Source organism: Gopherus evgoodei, chromosome 4 (assembly GCF_007399415.2).
Source record: "Gopherus evgoodei ecotype Sinaloan lineage chromosome 4, rGopEvg1_v1.p, whole genome shotgun sequence".
NCBI lineage: Eukaryota > Metazoa > Chordata > Testudines > Testudinidae > Gopherus > Gopherus evgoodei.
Genome location: NC_044325.1, coordinates 114,662,265 through 114,674,312, shown reverse-complemented (window position 1 = coordinate 114,674,312; position 12,048 = coordinate 114,662,265). Strand labels below are relative to the sequence as shown.

At 42.0% G+C, this 12,048-nt stretch overlaps 1 protein-coding gene across 6 annotated transcripts in view; it reads left to right on the top strand.

The window, feature by feature from the left end:
- The window catches only part of AP2A2 (adaptor related protein complex 2 subunit alpha 2), a 91,738-nt gene that overhangs the window by 73,136 nt on the left and 6,554 nt on the right, over window positions 1–12,048 (top strand). For all 6 annotated transcript variants that reach the window (XM_030560647.1, XM_030560642.1, XM_030560646.1 and 3 more), the window contains 3 exons: window positions 379–461; window positions 1,107–1,196; window positions 4,500–4,623. In XM_030560647.1, coding sequence (XP_030416507.1) covers window positions 379–461; window positions 1,107–1,196; window positions 4,500–4,623 — 297 coding nt within the window. The remainder of the gene's footprint in view (window positions 1–378; window positions 462–1,106; window positions 1,197–4,499; window positions 4,624–12,048) is intronic.

Sequence of the window (12,048 nt, the reverse complement as noted above, 5' to 3'; positions counted from 1 at the left end):
TAAATTCATTTAATCCACTAGATTAATGCTGGATTGAAAAATCTGTTGCCTGGTACTTATATAGCATGTTTGTGTGTCTTGGTTTCCTCCCTATTTTCATTTTAAGCATAACATTGAAATAAACTTGAATAGTTAAAATAATGATACATTGAAAGGAAGGTGTGGGCTATAGTATAAATTCATTTAATTAAGTTTACAATTTTTCTGTTGTCTGTCCCTTTTACTGACTACTTCAAGGCACCTGGGCCCACGATTCTCTTCTTTACGCTATCCACAAGACCTTTAAGTTCCATGGCTTTGATTGCTTTGCTTTGTAATGATTTGTCTTGCAGTTAAAATATAAACTCTTACCTTCCAAATGTACCTATCTTTCTCTAGGTTTGTGTGTAAAAATAATGGAGTTTTGTTTGAAAATCAGCTGCTACAGATTGGACTGAAATCTGAGTTTCGACAGAACTTGGGTAAGACCGATAATTTTATATGTTTTGAATAGATCTAGTAGTTAACGTGGTGTTAACTTCCTTGTATCAACAGCAGTGTCCACACAGAATTGGGAACAAACTTTGTTAGTTAAAAATCGTTATTTTGTTAATTTACTGGTGACAAATTTTCTAAACATCTAAAGTGGATCAGATTTGAGGCCTAACCTACTCAAGGAACCCTTTTTGAATTGATGGTGGAAAACAGTTGTCTTAGGCTGTAGCGAAGACATAGCCTATGTCAGCAAAATTTATGTCATTCAGGGGTGTGAATATTCCACCACCCCTCACTCTCCCGTGACATAAGTTAAACCAACATAAGTGCTCGTGCGTGTGCATGCAACTCTGTGTTGGTGGGGGAGCTTCTCCTGCCAATATAGCTTCTGCCACTCGCAGAGGTGGGTTTTTTTATGCTGACGGGAGAGCTTTCTCCTGTTGGCGTAGAGCATCTTCACCAGACGCACTGCAGAAAGACAGCTGTATCTCTACAGCTGCACTGCTGAAACACTGTACGTATAGACTCAGCCTCAGACGCTTGCTCCAAATGTAGTCAGTATACTTAATTAATGTTATATGTGCTATACTTGAGGATTTTATAATTATATGTTTTTACCTATTTCTTTCCAGGTCGGATGTTTATATTTTATGGTAACAAGACTTCCACTCAGTTCTTGAATTTTACTCCAACACTAATCTGTTCAGATGAACTTCAGTCAAATATCCTTGATTTAATTGCTCTGCCTTATATGCAAGTAGTTATGTATGCACCTGATCATTACATATATCAAATGCAAAAATAAACAGTAATAAAGAAATACTTTGGCTAATGCAATCGCTGCTAGATTCAAGGTCTGATACCTCACAAAATGAGGAAGTTGTCACTTCTTTGTCTTAAAAATAAAACCTTGTGGTGTCAGTGTAGAAAAATTAATTTAGCAAAATCTGTGGCTCTAGAAAGAATACTACACGTAGTATTGTGTAGGATTCGTATAGGAATATCTTGTTGTTGTGAGAAGTTACCTAATACACTTTTGACAAGATTCATGGTATTGCATGGGCAAAGTACCAGCTTCCAGGAGAAAAAAGAGAGCATATTAAAATCAGATATTTGATTAATTTACCACAGAGCTATTATCTATTGCCAAGTTTAGTTTAGGTGTCTCTGCTGGTACTAAAGTTGAAATGGTTTTAACTCTTTGGTATCAAGAGAGTTAATTAAAATTTAACCACAAAATACACTGAAAGTTAAAAGGGAATAAGTCAAATTAGACACATGCAAACTAAATGAACTTTTCTGCTATGCAAGCTAATGTGGAGAGATTATTCACTGCTCTTTAAAATGTGTGTTGCACTACCAAAACGGTCACTTTAAAGCAGTTAGTAAAAGTCTAGCTATGGATTTTGAATATACTTGATAGTATCAAAGAAAATAAGGACGCCTTATTAAAAATTCCATGAATATAGCATGTGGTAAAGCAATCAGCAAACTGTCCAAGCGATGTTGTGATGTAGTAAATTGAAGTCAACTTGGAAGCTGCAAGAAATGTAGTTAAGCCTTTGGTTACTAACTAAAGATCTTGATGCTAAAATATATATTTTTGGCAGGCAAACTCTTTAAAAATGTGGTTGTGATTAAACCTCTTCCATATTTAGAAATGGTTAGATTAACTTTCTGACTCCTTCCTTGCTTTCCCCATGAATTGAAAATATTTATTTTGCTTGATCTTGCTTTCCTAAGTGGTAAGTTCCACTGAGACCACTTACACTTGTGGATGCCATGAAACAGTTCATAAATCCTTTAAAAAAATTAATGGAATTTTAACTATTGAGTTTAGCTGATAAGCCTAGTGCATGTACTATATAGTATTTTGCAAACATTAACATAATGCTGAAATTGTACTTGCATCTTAATGACCTACCACTATTACAAATAATGCCTAAAATTACTAAACTGAAAGATTATAGGGGGAGGTTTTTTTTCAAATTACTTTGCACCCTTGACATCACTATAAGGTTAACTTACTGTTTCACCATAGTCAGTTTTCATTGTTCTTGTGAGCCTTTGTGGTAATGAAGGGGACGGGCAACGAATAAAACAAGAATTAAGACTTCTTTTAAATGATTGCTGGTCCTCTTAGTGCCATGTGTTGTGAAAGCAATAAGGAAATCAGAGAAGTCTCAAACTTTAGAATAAATTGAAACAAGTCCATGGTATTAACATTAGTCCCAGCAAATATATTACAAAATACAATTTAAATTTTGTTGGATAAAAGCTTCATAACGTACTTAGGAGTCTGCCTTTCCTCTCATATGGAAAGACAATATGGTACAAATTTTAGTGCCTTCGCTGAAAATTTTTCAGGCCGGTGAAGAGTTTGTGGATTAGTAGAATCATATTAGTAAAAACGAATAAATAAAATAATAAAGAATAAATGCATATTAGTAAAGACTGAATAGCTATATGAGAAATGCAAAGAAATTGGACATTTGGATAAAGAGAATAACATGAGATATGTCAAAAGATAAGAGCCTTCAGTTAAAGGAAAAAAGGTGACCAATACAACTGTTAAGGACAAAAATGGACAATATTTGACAGACCCTAAAGACAAGAACAACAGATGGTGAGAATGTATCAAGCAACTATATGGTGGTGATAGGCCTGAAAAATCTTAGCTAGAGTCCATCAGTAATGGATGAAGAAATCTTGGCATCATTAAAAAGATTTCGGAATGGGAAAGCAGTAGGTGCGATGGAATACTGGCGGAATTGTTAAAGTATAGTGGGATGAAGACTTGAAAGCCCAGTCAGAGGTAATGAAGAATATATAAGACAGGAGAATTGCCAGAATACTTCACAATCTTACATATCCAAACTGAAAAAAAGACCAGTGCTAGATTGTAAAGACTACAGAACAATCGCATGCCTCTAAGGTATGTCTATACTAGGGAGAAAAAAACAAAACAAAACCCATGGCAGTGAGTCTGAGTATACAGATGCTATATACCCCGAGGGTATATCTACACTGCAATGTAAATCAGGTCTTTCGGCCCCGGGCTTGTGAACATGGTTCTTCCAAGCCAGCACTTGAGCATCTACATTGCATTTTAAACCTGGGCTTACAGTTGCTTGATCTGGGTGCACTACATACTGCACTACAGACATTCTGACTTGGGTCTGTGGCTTGAACTGCAGCCATGCTGCAAAATGACTGGGTTTGGACTTGAGTAACAGTGGAGTTCAGACTCTGATCCACTCCCCTAGCAGAGTCTTGGGTCCTGGCTTCTGAGTCCTTGCTGACCTAAGTCAGAGTGATTTTGTATGTGGATGGAAGGGGAGCTTGGCATCAAACCTGTGTCAGAGCCTGGGCTAAATGTCCTGTGTAGTTCTATTTCTAAATATTTTTGTGAGTTCTTCAAGACCTAATACGAGGAAAGATGGATAAGGAAAGAAGTAAACAATAATACTGCTTCAGACATGGAAAGGGCATGATAAACACCATTATGAACTTAAATCTCATATTAGAAAGATCATTTGAAATGGGGAACACAGTATAGTTTTATTGACTTCCAAAGAGCATTTGACAGAATCTACAACTACAAATTATTCAATATATTAAGATCTGTGGGGATTGATGGATACAAAATGTGAGTAAAATTGAATACCACTAGCAGTTCAGAATTACCATCTACAGCATATAAGACTTGTTTGGATATCTTATGTTTGCATACATTGCATGCACTCAGTACATTATTTAATACTGCAAGGGTTACTAGCAAAAATTGTCTCGTACTATCTTGAATCTGTATATTGGTATGGTGCTTGAAAAATTATCCACATAACATCTAGTTAGTATTGTGTTTCGCAGGGGCTTTTAGCTTATTGTTGAAAGTTTGTTTTCCCCCCCCCCAGTGTCCAGTTTATCCATATGAAGATGTAAATCTATATTTAAAGCCAATGGTAATGATTAAAAGCACAATCAATTTTTTTTTCTGCGAATTGGTTTCCTTAACAACCTCTCACGTCTGAACCTGCAAACAAAACCAGTGGACCCAACAGTGGATGGGGGCGCTCAGGTGCAACAAGTTGTGAATATTGAGTGCATATCAGACTTCATGGAAGCTCCAATCCTAAACATTCAATTCAGGTAAAAGGTGTTTTTTGTTTTAGTTAAATTTGTTTTGGTGTTCAAGTAAAGCTTAGCATAGACATGGACTTCGGCATAGACTTCTGAATCTGAAAATGCAATGGAAGCACAGAAGAATTAAAATGTACTCTGGACAGAGGAATTGTCTGAGGGCTTGTTCTAACAAGTTGCTAAAGGCCTTCAATTTAGAGAGACAAGGTGGATGAGGTGATACCTTTTATTGGATCATCAACTGTGGGTGAAAGACAAGCTTTTGAGCTACACAAAACTCTTTTTCAGGTTTGGAAAAGGCACTCAGGCCTTGTCTACACCACAAAGTTGCAGCGCTGGTGAGGGGGTTACAGCGCTGCAACTTAGGAGGTGTACACACCTGCAGGGCATTACCAGCGCTGCAAGTCCCTGTTTGCAGGGCTGGCCGTACACCCGGTCGAACCTTGGGTGTAGAGGATCCAGCGCTGGATCACCAGCGCTGGTCATCAGGTGTAGACACTCACCAGCGTTTTTCTTGACCTCCGTGGAATAAGCAGGTATCCCAGCATACCTGAGGAAGTCTCTCCGGTAATCAAGAAAACTCCACTGCCCTGTGCTCACCTGACCCCTCCTTTAAATGCTCAGCTGTAGTGTAGTCTCGTTCCCCGCAGTTTGCTCCGGTGTTCCCCGACCCCCCCTCCAAGCAGGTCTCCTTCCCCGCGGTGTGCTCTGGTGTTCCCCGACCTCTTCTCCAAGCAGGTCTCCTTCCCCGCGGTGTGCTCTGGTGTTCCCCGACCCCCCCTCCAAGCAGGTCTCCTTCCCCGCGGTGTGCTCCGGTGTTCCCCGACCTCCCCTCCAAGCAGGTCTCCTTCCCCGCGGTGTGCTCTGGTGTTTCCCATCCCCCGCCCCCCCAGCACGGAGGCAGCCACGTGGTGTCCCTGCGCCGCAGGGTAGGGGGGAGCTCAGCACACAGTGCTGGCAATATTCATCAATAAGGTCGTCAGCTGCTCAGGATCCATTCATTAAAAAAAATCGCAGAAAAATCGCTGTACAATCACAATGCTGCCACACTGCTCCGAATGTCTACCAAAGCAACACCGGGCGTTGGAACAGGAACAGGAAGCGGAAAGACAATCACACTTCCTTCCCCTTCCCACAAGCCACAGCGCCGATATGGGACGAGGTGCTCTATGGGATAGCCGCCCACAATGCACCACTCCCAACAGCGCTGCAGTGTGGCCACATCTAACACCACTTGCAGCGCTGGTTGCTGTAAGTGTGGCCACTCTGCAGCGCTGGCCCTATACAGCTGTACTAACACAGCTGTAACAACCAGCGCTGCAAAATTGTAGATGTAGACATACCCTCAGCGTCACAACTGAATGCAGAGTGGAAGAGACTGTTTTTAGCATAAATAGTTAACACATACTCAGAGAGACCATTCAATGAGAAGTGGCCTGCTAACACCTCTCCAAAAAAGAAGGGTTAATGGGTTTCAGATTGTTGTAAAAAGCCATGAATCTTTAAAGGTACTGCACAAGTTTCCTCACAGGACAAGGACTGAGGGTTTAGATATGGAAAGATTGTTTTGTGAGAAGTGTTTGCCCACAGGAGATAATGTTTGTCTTTTATCATTTTTGAGAGCTTATTTGAGAGCAAAGAGATTATCTGTCTATCTGGTTTCACCCACATCGTTGTTATTGGGGCACATTATGTACTGGATAAAGTATACCACATGTTGTGATAATTTTGTGTAGGTCCCAGAGTAGGCTCAAGCCTGAACCTGAATGTTTGGGGGGAGGGGGTATTGATCATCCTAGCAGTGGAGATATGGATATGTTTGCAGGTTTTGCATCTGTTATGGCAGGGTGTGGTGCCACTTTGAGTTCATGAGTCCTGGTCTGTGGGAAATTTGCTACTGATAATGAGCTCGGTGAGGATGGGAGATTTGTTTCGAGGGCCAGAACAGTGAGTTTGGAAGAGAGATTTCTTTCAGGATGTGGTCCACACACTTGATCGTTACTTTGATTGCTTCTGGAAAAAAATTGACTGTGAAATCTTTAACAGAAATCACAGCCATCACAATCACTCCACCACCAATAGGACAGCAATACAGTCCCTGAAAACCAATCCCAAGACAAAGGAGTCCCATCATACTTCTCAACCGTGATAACTATGTCAGCGAGGCCAACAAACAACTCTCCAACACCATCTACTACAAAGATCATAAAGACCCCACACCACAATTCACCCAGGAATTTAAGCATATCATACAATCCTTTCCCAAACAACTTCAGGAGAAACTCTACAACCTCATCCCCCATGAATCTACTCCAGGGATCTCACAGGGTCCCAGAGCTAGGTCAGGCCCGAGCCTGAATGTTTACACTACAGTTGAACCACTCATTAACCCGAGTCAAATGACACAGGGTAATCGTGGCTTTTAAGTTCCAGTGTAGACACAGCCTCTGAGTGCCTTTCCCAGAACTGAAAAAGAGCTCTGTCACCAACAGAAGTCGGTCCAATAAAAGATATTGTCTCGCCCACCTTGTCTCTCTAATATTGTGGGACCAACACAGGTACAACAACATTGTATTCAACTCAAATAGTCATTCTTTGGAACAACATGGTAGGTAAATTCTAACTGAACAGGTAACCGTTGTTCTCACTTATCTTTCAATTTTATTCAATAAGGTTGAACTCCAGATTGCTATGCAGTACAAAAAGGAAGTTTCCCTACGTGAAAGTTGTAGATTAACTTCTTGTCCAGAAACATTTTCATGATATAATGGAGTTTTTTAATTAATTTTCTACAATGCTGACAGCGAATACGTGTGCTCCCGGGATATTCCAATAAAAATCTGAAAGTGAAACTTAGTAGAAGCTATCTACTGTTTTTCAGGGTCCAAGCTGAGTGAAATGCAAAACGGTGAACAGACATGAACTGTAAAGTAAATTCAGTTTTAATAATTCCTTGACTTACCCAAGGTGATGGTTCTTAATATAAATTAGAATGTGTTAAACTTGATTAACCTGAGTGTCAGTTTGAGTTACTCTGAAATGACTGTGTGCAGTTCATTAATTGAGATGCTGGCCGCGAGGAGTTGTTTAATAAAGGAGGGTGTAGGAGTCTCTCCTCACCTAACCGTGTAATCTTCATATAAGCCAATGTCGAAGCAAGAAGGCATATTATAGGTGAGTATTTTGACTCAGACTTTCCAAATATCTTAGAGCATCTGTTTAAAAAATACAAAGAACAAAAACTTTTAGCATCAGAACTGTTGGAGGAGATTTAAACCTGGGGCCTGTTACATCTTAAATACTGTGCAATTTTCTTAGGTAGTATATCCCATTCACAGTTGTTAATATTTAAGAAGAATGTTAAAGATGCCTGGAAAAGAAATGCACATGGTAACAATGTTTAAGATGGCTGTTTTAGGCAAATTGTCCAAATAAAGAATTGACATTGTTCAGTCATGCCTCCTTAGTAATTTAAACATTAAGATTATCAGCCTTATAAAGGCAAGATGCTAACTTTGTCTTATGTTGATCTAAAATGGTGGTATTTTTCATTGGTGTATTCATTTCCATAGAAATAAATCTGTTCATCCTCTTGTGGGTTATGGTGAGATTGTACCTTTTGAAATGTTTATATGCATGTTTCCACTGAAGCGTAAACCTGATTAACAATTTACCTATTGATTATTTTTATACTGGTTTGCTATTGTTCTATTCATTCTGTTGCTGTGGATGAAAATGAACATTTTTACATGTAGAATGCCATGCTTTTAAAATAAGCAGTAACAGATTTAAGAATTTTATTAAGATGATAAAATAAAAAGAAGACGGTACAGAGTTTAAGCGTAGAAGTTTCTGGATATCAGGGAATAATGTACAGATTATCAAGGGCTGTGAAATTTGGTTTAGGATTGGATGGTGTAAGGAATAGATAATCTGGAATATCCCCAATTGGAGGTAAAAGGTTAACGGGTCAAAGTACAGACATTGAGATATGAGAGTATGTTGTTCATATAATGGCTATATTCAGGTGTGGAGTATGAGTGGATGTGATGATGAGGATGGATTTACCCTCATTTGGTGAGATTTAATGTTCATTGAGTTTATGATTCCAGTTCATATGGTCCAATGGAAAAAGTATCTCGGTCCCTTTCTTGTAGTTGATGTACGATGTCGTTCCGGCTCACACCTCCTGGTACTGTCCAAGGCTGGTGATGTGTTTGATGTAGATGTCCCTGGACCATCGGATGGTGTCCGAGACCATGAGGCACCGCATGAGCCATTCGTAGCATTAACCGATCCCACAGGTCCGCAGCACCCGCTCATTGCAGGGGTCCCAGGTGCCATGGGCTCCATCGATCAGGGCATGTATCGGCCAGGGGAGCATACTTTTCCAGCTTACAAGCTTGGGCTTTGTGAAAATCCGGGATTCTGTTCTCAAAGGAGACCATGGCGTTGACAAGGATGATTTTTTTCTGGGCCTCGTCGGTAACGACCACATCAGGTCGCAGCAGGCAGTCGGTACCGGGGATGGTGCCGTTCATGGAGATCTTCTCCAGGTGTGGTGCGATGGCTTTCACTGGGCGATTCTGGATGGCATTTTGGCGCAGCTGCCAGGCTCTGGAGTGGGACTTGCAGCTGCACAAGACGTGGGCAGGATCTCGTTGGAGTAGCCGCACTTCCTGCAACGCTTGTCTTGGTTCCTGTGGCGGACGGCTCCATTGAGCAGGATGCAGTTCAGCCGCGCACGATGGATGAACCGCCAGTTGGCGAAATGGATGAAGCCGCCCCAGCGAGGAAGTGGTTGCTGGCATCCCACTTGCTGGTCAGCTCAAAGGCTTTATCCTGGTCCAGTTTACGCTTCAGGATTTCCACATACAGTGAGTGGATGGCTGCCTTCAGGGTCCTCTCCAGCATGCTCCTGGCACTTGGAGTGACGATTGTGTTGTCGTTGGACCTGATCTGCGGCACCGGGACTCCCAGCTCCTGGTGCTCCTTGCACCACTCCCAGCAGAAGCCAATGTGCTTCCTCTGGCGACGCGTGGCATTGCAAGTGTGGGAACACAGTGAAGCGATGTTGCGCCCATCTTGTCCGAATTCACCATCCAGGGAGCCACTCAGGAAGGTGGTGAGGTCTTGGTTGGAGGGGGTTCTGCTGATCTGGTTCTTTGTTGCGTCACGGAGGGCGTTGGCTGCAATGTTTCTTACCATGGCGGCGGGACACATCAGCAGGTGGAAGGCATGGGTGATCACCATGATGTCGCACAGGTCGCCCATGTGGGGAACGTTGGCACCGCCATGCCTGTGGACGATTATAGACTAGCTCGTTGCTAGCTCTCTCCAGAAGGAACAGCCACTTCTTCACCAGCTGCTGGACTATCCTGTCTGCCTTGTTGAGGGGTACTTTCGCCACAGCAGATCCCCTTAGGAAAAATGAGATGTGGGGGATCAGGAAGGTGTTCAGGACATTTATCTTCTGCCACAGTGCCAGCAGGGGAGGCGTCAATCTTGGCAGCATCCTGCAAGATCTCCTGGATGGTGCCACCGGACCCAGAATCCTGTCGGCTTGCCGAGGTGCTGGTACACCTGCCCCTCTGCCAGGGGGATAATGGGCTGTCCCTGGATCTGGAAAACCGTTACCTGCACTGAGTCCCTTTTGCTGCCATCGATGCGGAGTTGTGCGCTTCTTTGCATTGAAGCGGAGCCCCATCCAGTTAGCAGGTCGACTGGTGGCACCTAGCATACCTTGGAGGCTCTCTGGGGCCTCCTTGGTCAGGACCAGGTCATCTGCGTAAGCCAGAATGCTCACTCTCTCACCACGGAGGTTGAAGCCATCTGTGCCATTGGAGGTTGCTCTCAGAAAAATGATTCCACGGTGACGTTAAAGGTGATGGGGCTGAAGGGACAGCCCTGCTTAACTCCGCTCTGGATCGGGATCTCGGCGGTCTCCCCTTTGACCGAGCAAATGGTGATGCTGCATCCCTCGTACAGCTCTCAGATCACCATGAAGGAAGTTCTCTGGCATCCTAAACTCCTGGAGCGTGGCAAAGATGTGGTGGTGGGGCACGGACCCAGAGATGTTAGCCAGGTTGAGCCATGCTACCGCACACTACCTCCTCACCCTTCTGGCCATTTTGATGGTGGTTTGGAGAATGAAGTTGTGTTTGTAGCAGTCCTCGCAGGACATGAAGCCTTTCTGGATGGAGCTGATGGCTTACTACTACTGCTGTTTACTTTACTTTGCTTTTTCCCCATTACAGTTGGACTTAATACATGAGAGGCTGCAGTTGTGAGTCCATTCTCAATGTTTATTTGGTTGGCATTATCTATACTATCAGCACTCTAAATGTGAACTTTATACTCCAGATTCATGGAGTTCTTTTTGAGGCGTTGATGCATTTATCTATTTCTGCCTTCATACGCATCTAAAATGAGGTTTTTGTAACCCTCTTTTCTTATATAAATGGTTCTTAATATAACACCATCAGTTTGGGGTGTCTATGTTCTATAATTAGATTTCACCAACTCAGTAACAATTGTGAACTCCTAGATCACTGTAACACTTCTACCATAGAGTCACAGACAGTCCCCTGGGGGTCTCAAGTCTCTTGCCACACTGGCAAGCTGGACTTAGTGATAAACAATCATTTATACCAAAAATCGCAAAATAGTCAGGTTGCTTCCAGTCCCAGGAGATCTGTCACTTACACCAGATCAATTTTTACCTTCGATCTCGTGCCAAAGACAACACCTGCAGCCAATCCTGTAATTAACTAAAGGTTTATTAAGTAGGGAAAAAAACAATTTATACTCAAGTTAAAACAAGCAAGCATAGAAACACAAATGAGTTTGTCTGTGATTCAAAAGAGGACAGATGTAGTAATCTGTCAGCATTTAATGTCTTTAGGGCTGAATCCAGGTTGACCTTTGGGATGTCTGTTTTATGTTTCTTTTTAGTTCCAGCCCTTGGTTCCAGCCCTTGTGAGAGTCCAAACAGCAAAGATAAAAAGATTTCATGTCATCTGTTTTTCTTTACCTCTTCCAACATTCCAAATCAATGGGCGGAGGCCTTCTGCACATACTTGTCGATGGGTGAATGAGGCAATTAACAAAGCTTTTGTTCTGTGATGGCCCACTTAATTTTGATAGCCCTTCTGGGTGGGCAGTGGGAGCCACTATTTCCATCTGAATTCACATGTTCAAAGCAGGCATTTTTATAATTATAAAACATTTGTGTTTTACCTTGCAACATGGAATACAGACATTACAAGTAAGATTAATGCATACAGCGATTTACAATCATTTCATGGCTTCTAAGCAGTAAATACATTCTTATGAGACTAATATATGTTTTGAACAAAACTAACATATAGGTGAACTGCTTTGGTTTCCAGCTATGAGTTTGTCAGTTCTTAGCTAATGCCCACGGCCTGGACC